Source organism: Pestalotiopsis fici, assembly GCF_000516985.1.
Source record: "Pestalotiopsis fici W106-1 unplaced genomic scaffold PFICI_Scf_8, whole genome shotgun sequence".
Taxonomy (NCBI): domain Eukaryota; kingdom Fungi; phylum Ascomycota; class Sordariomycetes; order Amphisphaeriales; family Sporocadaceae; genus Pestalotiopsis; species Pestalotiopsis fici.
The window spans coordinates 1,934,417-1,951,177 of NW_006917098.1; the positions used below are offsets into that span (position 1 = coordinate 1,934,417).

At 44.7% G+C, this 16,761-nt stretch overlaps 6 protein-coding genes across 6 annotated transcripts; 3 read left to right on the top strand and 3 right to left on the bottom strand.

Moving 5' to 3' along the window:
- Positions 1 to 1,415: 1,415 nt before the first annotated feature.
- Positions 1,416 to 2,809, top strand: PFICI_11297 (uncharacterized protein; the record flags this gene model as incomplete). Its single annotated transcript, XM_007839878.1, has 2 exons — positions 1,416 to 1,717; positions 1,771 to 2,809. The coding sequence occupies 2 exons, from the start codon at positions 1,416 to 1,418 to the stop codon at positions 2,807 to 2,809; spliced, it is 1,341 nt and encodes a 446-aa protein (XP_007838069.1).
- Positions 2,810 to 2,967: 158 nt separating this feature from the next.
- Positions 2,968 to 4,265, bottom strand: PFICI_11298 (uncharacterized protein; the record flags this gene model as incomplete). The annotated part of the gene is made up of 3 exons (XM_007839879.1): positions 2,968 to 3,705; positions 3,824 to 4,018; positions 4,068 to 4,265. 3 exons carry the CDS (start codon positions 4,263 to 4,265, stop codon positions 2,968 to 2,970), a joined length of 1,131 nt encoding a protein of 376 aa, XP_007838070.1.
- Positions 4,266 to 5,551: 1,286 nt separating this feature from the next.
- PFICI_11299 (uncharacterized protein) lies at positions 5,552 to 6,773 on the bottom strand (the record flags this gene model as incomplete). The annotated part of the gene is made up of 3 exons (XM_007839880.1): positions 5,552 to 5,589; positions 5,642 to 6,466; positions 6,521 to 6,773. 3 exons carry the CDS (start codon positions 6,771 to 6,773, stop codon positions 5,552 to 5,554), a joined length of 1,116 nt encoding a protein of 371 aa, XP_007838071.1.
- Positions 6,774 to 8,261: 1,488 nt separating this feature from the next.
- PFICI_11300 (uncharacterized protein) lies at positions 8,262 to 9,443 on the top strand (the record flags this gene model as incomplete). The annotated part of the gene is made up of 2 exons (XM_007839881.1): positions 8,262 to 8,453; positions 8,511 to 9,443. 2 exons carry the CDS (start codon positions 8,262 to 8,264, stop codon positions 9,441 to 9,443), a joined length of 1,125 nt encoding a protein of 374 aa, XP_007838072.1.
- Positions 9,444 to 9,860: 417 nt separating this feature from the next.
- PFICI_11301 (uncharacterized protein) lies at positions 9,861 to 11,267 on the bottom strand (the record flags this gene model as incomplete). The annotated part of the gene is made up of 5 exons (XM_007839882.1): positions 9,861 to 10,184; positions 10,346 to 10,417; positions 10,475 to 10,790; positions 10,868 to 11,107; positions 11,164 to 11,267. 5 exons carry the CDS (start codon positions 11,265 to 11,267, stop codon positions 9,861 to 9,863), a joined length of 1,056 nt encoding a protein of 351 aa, XP_007838073.1.
- Positions 11,268 to 12,436: 1,169 nt separating this feature from the next.
- PFICI_11302 (uncharacterized protein) lies at positions 12,437 to 13,569 on the top strand (the record flags this gene model as incomplete). The annotated part of the gene is made up of 3 exons (XM_007839883.1): positions 12,437 to 12,677; positions 12,735 to 12,793; positions 12,832 to 13,569. 3 exons carry the CDS (start codon positions 12,437 to 12,439, stop codon positions 13,567 to 13,569), a joined length of 1,038 nt encoding a protein of 345 aa, XP_007838074.1.
- Positions 13,570 to 16,761: the final 3,192 nt, after the last annotated feature.

Consider the following 16,761-nt stretch of genomic DNA (forward strand, 5'->3'; position numbering starts at 1 on the left):
CCAAAGCTATCTGCTTACCAGTGCCGGCTGGCTGTAGGCTGGCTATCCCACCCGCCAGCCTTATGGATCGAGGCCTTTGCGCACAGTCAGACATGAAATGCATGATACTATTGGCCTGCGCTCATACTCGAACATTCCGATCGCACTACATAAGACAAATATCAGAATTAATGCTATCGTGCTATCGTGCTATCGTGCTATGTGACAAGATTGCCGAAGCTATCTGATATACCCGAGCAGGTGATCTGAAGTATGAGGTAGGCATGATTTATGATAGCGCGACATTCCTTCGTCCTAAAGTATGCATTAGATACAAAGGAATCGTACAGAAAGTTGAGTGTGTGCGTCTCGAGGATGCCAAGACCCTGACAGGAGAAGTTTCTTCTTTCTTAGAGGCGGATGAGGTCAAGAAATCTAACCCAAAGTACACGATAGCCAACTAGACGGCTTACTAGGAAGATTTTATGCTCTTGTCAAAGGTGTGCGCGCCACAATATTGCGAGTTGCTCAATGAACATTGAGGCATGGCTGTGATACGGGCGCGCTTGGTGCGAAAGCCTTTAAGAGCCGACGGTGGATGCAACCATGGTCTGGCTCGAATAATCCTCATGATCTCGGAATACTGGTGAGTGACTACCTTGCAAGACGCAGCTGAGTTATTGTGTAGGAAGGCAAAAGGCGAAAATAATTTTCAGCTCGCGACGACGATAGCCTATATGGAATAGCCAATCCACGCCTCGCTTACGAAGAAGATCAGCTGGCTAGACCCGGAATCATCATGACGAGCTTCTCCTGTGTGGAGAATGGCTTTGAGATGCAATGTATGATTGATCGAAAACTGGATGATTACATTCAGGGTCCCCATTCAGGGTCCTCGTTTCGCGGGGTGTCTCATTAGGATTCCCCTCCGTTCGTGCAGCGACACGTTGTCTGTTGCGGGGCGGGTATCTCCGAATCGGCTTTTCCCATCTCGAGCGAATGCAGCGGAACAGGGGACTTGGCGGGCCGGGATAGGGGATGCCACCCGGCTATGTGGGCCAGCCAAGCCGATACTTTTTTCAGCTAGGGGCACATTTTGGAGCAACCAGGTTATACGAACTATGCCGTGCCCAACTAGACCCATGACATGCTGCATACAGAGGTTGGCATGTTCACGGCCCCTGTAGTGTACATGATCTGATGAGTCCAAATTATATCGTATGTAGCCTACCGCCGCGTTTGACTATACCCTCTTGAGTACTTCCGGGCTGGTCCACTTGATAAGGCACGCACATAACTGGACAGACATTGAACCACAATTTGATAAATGAGAGATCCCCGCATTGCTTTCTGCACCTCTCTCAACTTTTCTTCAATCCGAATTTGCTACTGTACTCTGTGCAAAAGCTCTTGTTCACCAGCGCCTAACACCCAGCATGGACGGCCCGGCAAAGTTTCGTGCAGTCATTGTCGGCGGTGGGATGGTTGGCCTCACGGCAGCTCACATCTTCTCCAAAGTTGGCATCGACTTTGTGATTCTAGAAAAGCATAAGACTGTGTTGGCATCGCGCGGCTCGGATTTGGCGGTTTGGCCGCAGACCATGCGGATATTTGATCAGCTGGGTGTGCTCGAGACAATGAATGGTCTCCTCGATTATTGCAGCGACATTCAGGTCATTACTTGCAAAGATGGCCGCAAGATTCGGTCAGACGAAATGCTGAGTTTGGTTGAAAGAAAGTAAGATACCCATCTGTCGAAAGACTCGTGAGTCCGGTATATTAATTGCTCAGTCATGGTCACCCGATAAACTTCATGAGCCGCCCACAGATGGTGAATTTCCTTTACGACAGCCTACCGCAGACTGCAAAAGATTGCATACTGTTGGAAAAACAGGTCACCGACGTTGAAATTTCCGAGGACGGAGTCACTGTCACGTGCGAAGATGGGACGTCCCACCGTGGCTCCATTGTAGTTGGAGCTGATGGAGTGCGCAGCCAAGTCCGGTTATATTCCCAGGCACTCAGGGCAGGCTGTGAGCCCAAGGAGCTACCACAAGGGATCAAGACACCATTCACCACGACGTATCGCATGTTCTTTTGCAACATACCGATTCTGCCCGGATTGGAGCCAAATTCGACATATAGCGGAGTCCACCAGGGCAGCAGCACGCAACTAATCAATGGATCGAAAGCAGCTACCCTTGCCGTGTATGAGAAACTGGACACTCCGACATCGACATTGAAAAGGTACACACAGGCAGATTCCGATGATCTCCTGAAGCGTGTGGATCATTTATACGTGGCTCCCAATTTGACCCTCTCCGAAGCCTTGCAATATCGCACCAACGAACCATGTTTAATCGATCTGGAAGAAGGCTTTATCGAGGACCATTGGTTCCACAAGCGCATTGTACTGGTCGGCGATTCGGTCCGAAAGTATGAGCCGCACCTTGGACTGGGCTACAATTCCGGGGTTTCTGATGTGGTGGTCTTGGCCAACCAGTTGCGCACCCTGCTGCAGAAAGATGAATGTCCAGGAACGTTGGCAATCGAAAAGGCGTTCGAGTCCTATCAGGAGGCCCGAATGGAACAGACCAAACAGATGGCATCCTTGTCAGAGCAGGGTGCACGGTTGCTGGCATGGCTCAACTGGAAGCACATGGTCATTGGCAGATATGTGCTAAACGTGCTCTCCCCGTTGGCCGGTTTCATTATAACAAAGACCATTTCGTCGGTGGTTAGTCAGGCACCAGTCCTTGATGAGCTACAAGAGAAGAATCTGCCCCAATCAAGGGTAAGCTGGAAGTTTCACCCGAGTGTCGGGCATTGAGAATCATGAGCGTTTGTTTTTATTTGGCGTAGAGGATGAAATTATCAGATTCATGCAAGATGGTAGATATTTAGAGATTAGACCAAAGATTGTATTGTACTTGTACTTGTATGAGGATGAAAGCTCTCGATAAAATCGCCAACTGAATGTGCATATCATTAATTCAACCACACAAGATTTTCGCAGCAACCTCCATCGGCTAGATCTAAATGTGCGATAACCGTCGCAGTACTGTTATCTTGGGCCAATTCCCACATTTCCACAAAGCCTTGCTCTAGATCTGGCAGTGCCACCCAACGATCTGAAAATAGAGTAGGCTGCACCAAGTTTGACAACCCTCCGCTGGTGGAAGTGTCGATGAGGAAATTCTGTTTTTCCATGCTCCCTTCCTCGTTCAAGGTATGCAGGCCAACAGCACCAAGATACTCCGAGGAGCGTCCCCGCCTCGTGGCCCACAGGAAGGAATTGCTCGGCGACAGGTTCACCTCGGCGGACCAATAGTTGGAATTATTCTGACCTACGCCCAATAGCGAGAAATAGACGTTGTCGAAGGTGGGGATCCCAGTCGCATTGTCAATGGTGAATTGTGCAACGTGGTTGGAGGTCTCGGTAACAATATAGAGATATTTGCCATTGGGGTGGACGACACCATGACGAGGTCCTGACACGGGATCTGGGACGGAGGAGTTGGCCACATAAGTGATATCGCCGGTAGTGTCGTCAATCTCGTGCGTCCAGATGGTATCAACGTCCACGTCAAAGGTATAGAGATACTTGGAGTTGGGGTGAAATGCACCGCCGTGCAGATATGAGCCTCCAAATGTGAGGTTTTGGGTTTCGCCGACGAGCGAACCATTAGCCGAGACAGACACCACTGATTGGGCAGTCAGATATGCCTGTACGAATAAATTAGCAGGTGAAATTTCCATATGCGTTATTCTCATGTAAATTCGGGTTTGACACGAGGGTTTAGTGGAAAGGTGTCTGAAACAACAGTGAATGGCCGTCACTGACCAGGTGAACTTCGTATGGGGGTATTGGCCTAGCGCCCGCCCAAACGCCTAAACCCCGACCACTACCGCCGCTAAGGCCGCCAGAGTACTCCAAGTTCGCATCTTCATCCACCGAGTAGCTCACCAGGTAAGGTTGGCTGCCCGAAATGTCGCCCATGTTTGTGCTGTACAATGTCTTTTTGTCACCCTGAAATACCTGTTAGTTGGGTATAGATGGAAGGGGTTATTGCATCTGTATGACATACACTCAAGGCTAGCCACCCACTGGCCGCTGGCAGACTGTTGTTTCTCAGCAGCTCCAGTGTCAGCAACTCGTCGTCGAACTCGAGTGTGTACAAGACATCTGGGCCGCCTTCGTTTCCAACAAAAGCGCGATGAGTGGCTGCAGTGATTGGGGTAGCTAGGCTCAATAGGCCTACAACAACACTACGGCGAAGCAACATATTTCTCGACGTAGCAATAGCGTAGACGGCGTATTCAGGGAAATAGAATTCCAGGTGCAGAGTCCAGGCGATGTCACAGGCTGAGTGGCTGGCAACCTGATTTCTGATATTAAAGGTGCAATTTATATACGACTATACCGCTATTAAAAAGAATCAACCAAATAGCGCAAGAAACCATATGTATCATTATACTGGTGCCTGCCTATGCCCATAACCTAAAGAATCTTTGTAATACTCAGAAAGGCCCATGGCGCCCCATAGCACTACTTAGACGCGCGTACAAGCCATGGCATTCACTCCGCACTGTGCCATCAGGGCGCGCCTGTAAAAAGACAAGATATGACTCGCCCGTAATTAGATTACTTGTGTAACAGCTTCTCGAAGGAGCATTCAGCACGGAGACGAAAGGGCTGCCTCTTTGAATGGGAGAGTCTCGGGGCCTACCATGTGCCCGAACTTGGGCTTCATTCGGATTGCCCCATTTAGGGTTGGCGGTCAGAATTACTGGCAACCCACGCAGCAGCAGCTGGACGCTTGGAAAGGGGTTGCAAATGTCAGCCGTCACAGCCGAAATCTGCCTGCATTTCCTTGATATGATCTTTCATCTGTACATCTCATGTATTTTACCATTTCATGATAAACATGTTTGGCTTATGTTGCCTGCAATAGGGTCGTACACAGTCTCGTGTACCTCCTTAACCCTCTTCAGGCCATTGCCGCCCAACCCCACCTCCCCATACCTTGTAGCCTTAACTGCACCTAGGCCAGCCGGCCCCAGCTTTAAATCACAGCGAGTCTTTGCACTCTAATCTCGCTCCGCACAGGCAAGCCGTGTATTTCGTCAATGAAGAATTCTTATTCGCCGGGCCTGCAAACAGCGACGTACTGCACCTGCACATCTCTAAGTCGATATCATGGCTTGCAATGACCATTTCATGGAAACAGGAGTAATGGAAGGATGCCGAAAGGTGTGACTTCCTCGTGGCCTCTTATTCGGTCCGTTGACGGACAAATGATTTATTCAAGTTTTGTTGCATAAACAGAAAGTCGAGATATCCGGCGGTGATTGCAAAAACCAATCGCGAAAATCTGTTTTGTCTTTGTGGCAGCTTTATAATTTGAATTTATTTATCAGCAGCGAGCGCTCGAGAAAGACAATATTATCTTTCATAAAATACACGGCTTCTAGAATGATCGTCTATTTTGCCAATCTGAAATGAATACCCTACGCATCAATTCTTGAGCAGGAACTACACCAATTCAATCTTGACTTGTTCTCAAAGTTTTCAGGCAGTGGCAATAGCGGTGGCGGTAGAAATAGTAGCTATTTGGACGTTAATATAGATGTCAAGGTTCAAGAGAGGCGCAGAACTTACGAAAGCCACCGGGCGGGGTGTAGGTAAAGGTCGTGTCGGCGCCACCATCCTCGCCGTAGTGAGCGGCCGGCCTATAAGTGGAGCTCCAGTCGGCGGTGCCATTGATGCCAACAGTGATGAACATCAAAATACCATCCGACAGACTGTCGCCGAGCAGAACATAGTCTACAAAGGGATCGTAGTCTGCAGAAGCAGAGCTGTACGCAATCGTATCGTTGGCAGTCGCGAGGTGTGATTGCGTGTTGGAAGTGTAGGGTTCTACTGCTTCGACGACATTGACAATCTCATCGTTGAAAAACAGCTGCCCGATGTGTCTGGTAGTACCTGCAATGTATGTGTTGTTTGGCAGAATGGTCGAGTTTTCAGTCGCGATGATGTGAATATGCGTGGCGCGCCCAGCATAATGACCGGGAAAGATGGTGTCAAACTCCACGACGCCCTCGTCATCGCTGCCTCCCACACCACGGAGCCAGGTTGTGTTAAGACCCGCCTGGCCCGAGGCGCTGACGCCAGAGTAGACACCAGTGGCGTTGCAGTGCCAGATGTCCACAAGCAAATCAGTCATTGGCTCGAACGTGTTGATGTCAACAAATTGCATATCCAAATGCACGGGAATGCCAGCCTGGTCCTCGGTGACGTCTTGACGAATGAACTCGCCCGAGGCAAAGTAAGGCCCAATATCACTTTCAGGTGCGAGGGCCGCAAGTTGGTCTGTACCGAAGAGGACTTCATGAGGAGTGTCGAGCGTGTAACCTTTGTCGGTCACATCGTGAGAAATATTGAGATAGCGCAAAATATCTGCCTCGTCTCTCTTGAACATGTTTTCTATAAACCAACTTTAGCAATCCAATCACTCCACAGTCTTTGCAAGTCTCTTACTCTTGGTGAGAGAACGCTGAGCCCGGAGTCTCTGAGCAGTGGCTGCGCGACGTTCGACCGCACGAGCCTTGAGAGCAATAACATGAGGCTCATCAGAGTACTTTACTAGTGCTCTCCGGGCATTTTCGTGCGCCGTCTTGAGCAACTCGGCTTCACGGGAGAGTTCCTGGTAAGTGTGGCCAGGATGAGCTAGTCCAACGCCAATGGCAGCAGATGCTGCTACAGCGGTAACGAGGCGGTGAATTGTGACCATGTTGATGAATGAGCAGATACGAAAGCTATGAATATCTAGTAAAAGTCAACTTGTACGGACCTGCAAATAACAGACTGTACGAAGTGTGAATGGCGTATTTATTTACATATGTGCTATTCTATACTAAGTTTTAAACACGACTACGCTCGCCTGTGAGGGCAAACAGTATGCTTGTTTCCTAGTACCTTGATATGTCTGCCAAATTCTTCCGCGTCTGAGAGCCAGGTGCTTGCTGGATTCCAACCAATACAATTTTTTGCATTTCTATTGTCCCTTGGGATACCCACTTGTGATTACCAAAGATCGACACTCGAGAGACGCGTCTGCACCATTCTGTTTCTTGGCGACCCGGTACTCTTCGCTGTACTTGCAATGGTCTACGTAGTCTGAACCCTGGATTTGTGTCTAGAACTTTGGAGATAGTATATTGCATACGCTGACAAAAGCATGTGCGAGCGTTTGTCATGAGAGACAGCCAGACGACGACGACGACATCAAGTTCTAGGATGCAAAGAGCCGACATTGACGAATGTACTGTGCAGCCTTTTGGTGGCATGTCACTTTGAGGCTCATGCCGTGCTACTCCAATATGCATGGTCCGGCGGGTAGTGGCGTCCCTGGGCAGAGCATTAATCTGTATCAAGTTCGGCATCGTGTTCCGTCGGTTTGTTGTGGCATGGAATGCAGTTGACGTGGCCTTCCTGTCTTGTTATTTTCTTCGGTCTCCGAGTTGCTCGGAAATCACAATTTTGCCATTTGCCATCATCTCTTCTTGGCAGATTATATATGAGACGGCCTACGCATGCAAGGTCCCTGAGAGACCGAGTTGGTAAGCATACCCTCGCACCCTTTCCGGCTACCATCACACATGATCCAGATGCGCAATTGAGGTCATCTCCGCGGTGACCATCCCGGAAGGTGACGTCCTCGACATAGTAGCGAATACACTGCATTCCCATTACCTAGAGGTTGAAGAAATATATGGCCCTGCAGTACCTTTTTTAAGTGGAGTGTTGAACTCCAGCATGGAAAATGCTGGCTTAGAGGCCCGTTGTGGGAAGCGACTAGTGCTATATTACTCAAAATGGAAATTTTCACGGCTGACAAACTAAGACCCCGACCGATGACAAAGCCTTCCCGGTATTCAAACCTTGGAACTTAACCATAGTAATGTAGATCACTGCCACTAGAACAATAAAGGCCGCGTGTCACCCGGATTGCGGGGAATGCTTAAACGTTATTTGACTATACACAGTATTCCGAAAAGGTCGAACTAGAGCCTCGAATGGCTTCAGGAACAGCGGCTACGACGACACAGTCAAAACTAACGTACAGTGGCTAAATTTCGCACTGCTCCATGACAGAGTGCTTTCAACATCCCCGAGTGTATGTAGGAATTAGCACAACATAGTCGGTCAACAATGCACGCATTTGCAGACGTGCTGAATGTATCAATTGATTCAACTTAAAGTTTTATCCCGAATCAATATGCTACAACTTCGCAGTATCGGAACTTTCGCAAGTCTTCTTGCGTTTGCACATGCGCTTACGCACCAATTGATTATTGGCACCCTTGGCACAAAGTCCCTCTATACTGTCGAATTTGACGACGAGGCTTCCACCTTGAAGCTACTAGCCAATACTTCAGTGCCTGTACCTGGATCTTGGATTACTCTTAACGTATGTGGCCGTATTTAAATGTCGATAGTTTTGAAATAATATTGACCATTTGTGCAGCACGACAATACCAAGTTGTACACCAATGCCTGGGCCACAGGACCGCAGTTTGCGAGCTATTCTCTATCTGACAATCACGAGATCACGCACGATGTAACCATTGCAGCTGGAGGCAATTGTACCGCTACCTCTATATTTGTTGTCGCGAATCCGAATCCACCATATTCCGTGTACGGTTCGTTCTTTGGCAGCAACGGCGGCTGTGGCAGTGTCTTGTCCGTGGACGAAAATGGTGTACTTGATGCTGCTATACAAAACTACACCTTGTCCAGCGCAGCGGGCGTCCATGGCACGGCACTGAGTAGCGACTCCCGGTTCTTGTACTCTGCTGATGACAGCGCAAACGCATTGTGGACGCACAGTATCGATCCAGAGACGGGAAAGGTGACATTTGTTGCAAATCTCACAGCACTGTCTACTGGCGCGGATCCTCGCCATGTAGCGGTGCACCCGAGCGGAAAGTTTCTCTATGTCGTCTTGGAAGGCTCGAACGAGATTGCGCAGTACACGATTGATCAGAGCACTGGTATCCCGTCTTTCGAGAATGTGATTTACCCACTCATATCGTCTGGAGACAACGCCTCGAGCTATCTGGGAGGAGACGAGGTAGCCTTGTCCTCCAGTAACAAGCATCTCTGGGCAACCACGCGGGGAGGAATGGACGGCACCGCAGGTTACATCTCGGTCTTCACACTGGACGAAAATGGCGCAATAAAATCTCAAAATTTCTTGACGCACACGAGCACCAGCGGTGGTGGTTCCAATGCCGTGGCGCCGAGCCCGTCGACGGATCGGTACGCCGCCTTGATGGACAGCTCGAAGGGCTTTGTGGAGATATGGGAGTTGGCCGAAGATGCAAGCAATGCGACGATTGTGGCACATCTTGACTTGGCCGATGGTGGATGTTGTGCGAACGCTGTATGGCTGTCATAATTTGTTGGCATATCATGGTGTATGGTTCGTTGATTGTAACGAAACTCAAAACTTTAATCGTATTCACATACAAGTGTTTTTTCTTTGATTCTTGTATTTCTGGAGCTAGTAGCATGGATCCAGGCCCTTATTACCAAGTGTGCAATAACTGCCGAGGATCCCGAATTTTTGATCAATGCAAGTCAACATTCCAATCTGCGTGAAGAAACAAGTATGACGACTTTAAGGAGAATACGGCTCAAGAGTACTATGAAACGAATTGAGTTGAAGATAAATCCAATTCTATAACTATGAAGCTGCAACTCCAATTCATTGTAAGAAGAAAACTCAAAGTGAACCTCATAAAGAGTGCACCAGATCTACGTATAGTCACGAGCTCGTGCCCTTGACCAATATTAATGATAGACCATGTCATGCCTACTCGTCATAGTATTCAGAGCAGACCACAGGACCATTGAGATCCATCACATCGGCAATGGTGACATTGGGAAGAATGTCGACCATCCAGAGGGTATGGTTCAGTGTGGTGATATTGCCCCCATCATCACCAAAGTAATTGGTGAACTCGGGACCAACGCCGAGAAGATTACCGCTGGGGTTTGCGGGCACACCTGGAGCACTTGGAACACCTGTCCCATTGGGACCGGCGGGGCCTCCAGGTTGCGATCCCCCAAAAGCCGGAATGTTTGGGCCGCCCATGTCGGTCAAACGAGCGGGCAGATCCATCTTTTGCCACTCCCACTACAACATGTATTAGCAAGTCCTATTTTGGGTGGATGCGTGAGTTTTAAGCAGCTCTTTTGAGCAGTTTATCTGCGTACTCTCTTGCAGCATCAATTTGGGCAATGCTTGCTCATGAGACAACCCAGAAAATGAGAGAAATGGCATTGGAAGTTGCTTACGAATAGCTTGTCCAGCCAGGCATGGTGAAGGAAGAAAAAAGGATCTCCGGGACTTAGAGTTCCATCGAGTAGCTGTCACACACATGGTGAGTATCTGCACCGAGACTGAGCGGGGCTGGAGGTTCTCACAATACCACCGACAGCTTGGTGACCTGAAAGGTGCGGGTTTTGGCCCCAGCAATCCCAAGCGGTGCTGTAGTTCTGCTTGGCATTGCAAACATTGATATGAGCTTGGTTAGTGAGCCGCAAGGAGTTCTTATTGTTGATACGAGTCAGCCAGTGATCAGAGTAGGTTCCATCTGCCAGCCATCGCAATGTCAAGTTTGCAAAGGAGCCATTAACCACGCGGCTGGTGCCGTCGTCTGTGCCATTGCCGCCAAAGTATTGGTCTTCCCACATGTCTGTCCTGTACAGATCATTGACATCGGCGAGCTCATCCCAGTACCTAAAAGAATTTCGTCTCTCATTAGCACTTTACGTTGGTCGAGCGGCTGGAATCATTCCGTGGATTAATGTACTTACGGCATACGACCAGTATATCCACACTCGTCTCGAATGACGCGCTCGTGCGCAGTCAGATAGTATCGGTGGAATGGCAAAAACGCGCCGACATTGTGAACCGAGGCAGATTGAGCCACATGCGGCCACTGCATGTCGTCCCAGCGTGTTACGGCGCCAGGAACTCTCAGCTTTGTTGGCGAGTTGATCAAGCAGAGATCAGCGTTTATGTACGCAGCCTTTTCATCAGTAGTGAGACTCGTCCTGTGGGGTTATAAAGTCAGTCCAGGCTGGGAACATAACTTTGCAGCGAATCGTACCATGGCACCCGGGCCCGAACTTCTGTACACTCGGAAGCATCAGCTGCTGCAAGACCAAGCAATGCAACGAAGAGTAAAATGGCTCGCATCTTGATTGATGCCATGTTTGAACTTTCTAAGAGATTGCTTTGGAGAGGATGGCTGAGTTAGCAACCGGGCGAGCACGCAGTCGACAGGCTTCTACCTGAAGATATGTCCTGACTTGGAGTATACGGCACATCTACCTTTTCATTATTTACTAAATAGGAATTATAAGCGCACAATATAATTCACATGCGAAACGCGCGTCAAGAGTCTTTGTGGCGCTAGAATTCAGGCATAGCTGCGTGACATTTCTCCAATTCTAGCGCTATGGTACTCGAAATTGATGTTCCTGTATCAAGGACTCGGATGACAGGGGGTTAGATTTGCCTATACCTTCTGCATATTACACTGTGCGAGGAGCCGCCAAGCTCGTATACTGAGTCTACGTGCCTGCACCTGCAGCTGAGAAGTTAACCTTAAAAAGGCACTTAATCACCATTCTATGATGTGTGCTTGGCCCGCCAGAATAAACTTGGTATTAAGGGACAAGATGGGCTAGTCTTGCTTACAAAGAAATGAGTAATACATGGGAGACTCTCGTTGAACAGCAAACTAGTATATTAAGAGCGAGTATTACTGGTAAAACTGTGATACTTTCTGTAGTTGTTTTATCCATATGAAGGTTACGCGTTCCAACGCCCTAGGAATTTCTTTTCTGCATTACATCACTCACTGGATGGCAGATCCAGGTTGCGGCAGGGAGACAAGCGCCTATTGTGTTGTGTCACCTCTTGTCTTGGCATGCTCAGTCTCGGTTGCGTTGCCGAGCGGCCCATCCCGATTAGGATGTTGGTTATGACAAAGCAGAACTCGTCGTCCTAGACTGTCATCCTAGACTGTGGCGAGATTGTCAGCATCACGAATATGTTGATTTTCGCGGGCCTTCGGAAATACGCTGCCATTCTTGATGCATTAGAAAGGGCCATTGAGCATTCCGCATGGTTTTGGGGCATCAGATACCGGAGATCAATAAAATTCACTTCGACCAGGGGCTGGTGCGAAAAGATGTGATGGATGATGAGAGGCGACATCATTTTTAACCAGACAAGGGAATCAGATCAATGTGTATATAGACACCTGAAGCCATTTTGCTCCATTCACTGGATTGGTATCAGGACGTTCCTTGCCACTCTCATTCTTCATCCCTTCTTGCAACTTGTGCCAAATCTCCTCTCTTTTTGAGTCCGTCATGCTTGGCTTCAAAACTCTCCTTCTGTCCTTGGAAATTGCCTCGACAGTCGCACACCCTGGGGAGAAGCATTCCGTTCTCGCCCGCGAAGGTCATGAACATCGATCTGCTGTAGCGCAGGCACAGCGGTCCCTTAGCTTTAAGGCCGAAACCAGCGTCGCAGTCGCTCTCAAGTCGCGTGCGGTTGCTCGGCGTGCCAAGATCGCCGCCACTATTCGTGAAAAGCGAGCCATACAAAACAGTAGGTCGTTTCTGACATGATACGCACTGAGAATTATGCTTACCGTCTTCCCAACAGAGCCTCTTGTTTCAAGAGACTTGGAGCAGTTGGAGGCGTACGATGCCACTTCCCACGATGTTAACTCTACCGGCCTTTGGACACTCCTGTGGGCGAGATCTTCGGCTCCAACTCCACCACGGGATTGACTCCCCAGGCTATCCTTGGCCCTTACTTCGTTGCCGGGGAGTGGCTCCGTACCGACATTACTGAGGGGACCCAGGGAGTACCACTGCACTTGGACATCCAATTCGTAGACATAGCTACATTCAATCCCATTCCGCGGTTGGCGGTTGATGTTTGGCACTGCAATGCCACTGGAGTCTATTCTGGAATCAACGCTACATTGGGACAGGGCGGGTTGAACACTACATTCCTTCGAGGCGTCAGCATAACAGATGACGACGGAGTTGTTCAGTTTGATACGCTGTTCCCCGGACACTACTCTGGTCGCTCTCAACACATTCATGTTATCGGCACAGAGAATGCCCGTTTCTTGCACAATGGCACTTATCTCAATGGTACTGCTAGACACATTGGCCAGATCTTCTTCAATCAGGATCTAATCTCAGAGGTTGAAACCACTGAGCCTTATGTCCAGAACACGGTCAACATTACTACCAATGTCGAGGACTTGATTGCTCCCGATGCCGCCACTGCGACATATGACCCCTTAGCGGATTATGTCAGGCTTGGGGACAGCATAAGCGATGGACTTTTGTCCTTCATCACTATTGGCATCAACACTACAGCCGACTACTCGGCCAACATCATCCCAGCCTCTCACTATTACGAGACTGGGGGTGTTGACACTGGGACTGGTGGCCTTCCTCCAGGAGCTCCATCGCCTCCATAAGTTTGAAGAGATCACTCTTAACGTTGGGAAAGGGTTCATCCTTCACTGTTGTTGTTGTTGTGGACTGACATAAACCACTCGCTCCTGCGCCCTCATGCGAATGTACACGCGATTCTAGTTGATAGGCAGAATGATTACACTAGTTGCTGGATGGTACATCACTAGCAGTTGTGAAGATGTTTTCCAATTTTATTCAAGTTATATTCGTTTGATGGCAAGCATGGCAAGTTTATATGGCCATAAAAGTAGGGCATAAAACAAAGCCAGCTGCTAAAGAGAAGCAAGCTCATACGACAAGAAGCCACAAGTACACAGATCGTCCAACCATAATCCCAGTGCACACACAGATTACTCTGAGATCAAAGGATTGGCCACCACTGACAGTGTGGGGGAGGTTCTGGGGACGATTGGTGGTGCATACGATTGAGGTCGCTTGGTGGAGTGCAGTGTAAGCGCCCGGATCATCTCGAACTTTTAGGGTATACGAGATTACGCTTCGGCCTTCGGCCGAAGCTTCACTCTAGTAGCATAATAATTATTAATCAAGGTGGTGCTTTCCTATTGGAGTTTAAATTGGTCTGGTATAGGTGTCAATTATATAATATATTAATTTATATTCTGCGCCTTTTAGTTTTAATAAGGTGTACGCTTATTTAGGTGGCCCCGGCTAATCCCCGGAAGGTCCCGTATATTTATCTAAACACTATAAAGTTAATCCGTATGCTTAAGCATACCCTAATATATAGGAACCATAATCCACTATTTAATACACCCCTTTAGATCCACGATTTATCGTAAATCTGGCCATATTTAAATTAGAATTACTAATTAGCAAAATATAGCTTTTTTTAGGGCTATTCGTTTTAATTACGATAAGTAATATTAAATCCTATTTATTATAAAAAATTCTGTTATTTGCCTATTAGCAAGCTTTTCGTTAATTTATTTATTATTATCTTATTTAAAGGTCTATAAATAACTCTAATCTTTTTTTTTAGGCTTTTTATCGTAATTAATAATTATAAATATCTATATAACGGAGCTTTATTTTTAATAACGCGATTTCGGCGTTAATTAAATTAATAATTTATTTATTATTATATTTAATAATAATAATACTATTATCTAATTATATCGATAATTCCTTTAATAATTAACTAATAAATAATATTTTTTTAGCAGCTTATATTAACGCAAATAACTTAGTTTTTATAATAAAAATAATAATTATATTTTATTTATTTAATCGCTAATTAATTAATCCTCCGAATAGCTTTATAGCGAATATTTAGGTGCTTTTACGATTGATGCTATTATCGGCAAATAATACGTTATTAGCAATTACTAAATTAAAAAATCCTCCGATTTTAAATAAAAATTCCTTAATATTAATTAGGTAAATTAAAACTCGATTAGCAGCTTTTTAATATGCTTAGCTTAAATTATTAAAAAATCGAGCTAATTTAGCTATTATAAATACGATATTTAGCTTTGTAAAAATAGCCGCGAATAGCAATAATCCGATTTTCTTTTAGTATTTCTATATTTCGTATAAAAACGCTATAATTAATCGAAGCGTAAATTCTTCGCATCCTATTAATATTATATAAATTTTCTTTTTATCTATTAGCTTAGCGATTTTCTTAAAATAAGCCTTTTAAAATAACCAAATTATTTTAAATACACGATTTCGGATTACTTTTATCCCGAAAAACCACTATATTAGCTCGCCACCATTAATTTTATACTTTTTTATAAAATACTATATTAACTAATTAATAGCCTTTTTATTTTTATTTTTATATGCGATAATTACGTCGTTAACGTAAAAAAAAACTAATACTTTTTTTTTAATAAATGCGCAAGGCTTATATAATATTTAAATATAACCGATTTCGGCTAAAGTCTTTATAAACTCTCTTTATTATAATAGCGGTAATATCCGTAATCCGTAAAATGCTTTATTTAATAATAATATAATATTTTTTTTTAATATTTATCCGGCATTTTTATAAATATATTTTAATTAATAAAAGCGTATATAAACGCGTTTATTACGTTGTATTATATTAATTTAAAATCGAATCTCGCTATAATCGCGATTAAGGTGCAAAATAATTTTTTAGCTAATATAACCGCGTAAATTTCCTAATTCTAAAATTTCGCCTATTAATTACCGCAAATAACGAATTTTGCTTTATATTTCTAAAATCTCCCGTGCTTATCGAACTTATATATATATATCTATATATAATTAAAGATCTATTTGCCTTTTATTCGTAAATCCTTCCTATTAATTTCGGTTTAAAATCGTATATTTTTATAACTTTATAAATAATTAGCTTTTGCTTAAAGGAATAATTTATTAAACGGATAATAATATAATTTATAATATTATTTAGGAAAAGCTAAAATTTTTGTTTTATAAATTTTTACCCTTTAATAAAAAAAGCGTTTTAGCTTCGCTTTATCGTTTTAATTATTATTTTATCCTGTTTTAAAAATAGTTTTATAATTAGCTAAAAAAACTGCTTATTATAAGATTATTTTAAATCCTTTTATTAATAGCGCCGTATCCTTAATCGTAATCGCTTTTATATTATATATTAATAAAGCTAATAAAAATATTTATAATAAAATTTAAAAGGTAAATTTCGCGGTAATAAAAAAATATTATTTATCCCTTTTATTTAGCGCTGCTTTTTTATTTTTTTAGTTACCATTTTCCTTTTAATCGTTTTAATTATCGCCTAGCAAAATATTTTTTACGGCGGTATTTTCATTTTTTAATTTTTATAAAATCTCGTTTTTAAATATTGCGTAATTAATTACGAAATCGGCTATAAGCTAAATATTAATATTTAAAAGCTTGTTTTTAAATATATCCCACTTTCCGTCGCATAATTCCTTTTCGTTTATAATTATATTTTTCGTATTAATTAATTTATTTTAACTAAAAATCTAAATTTTATAAATATTAAATAACCTATATTTAATAAAATATTTTATTTATATTTTAAATATTAATCGCTATAAGCGGCCGAATTTTTATTATGCTATTAGTATTATTACGTACGCTTTATATCCGAATATTTTAAAATAAATTTAATTAAGTTTATAATTCGGATTTAAAACTCCTTTTGCTTTCGCAATTATTTTATAAAATCTTATATATAATATACGCTATCGGGA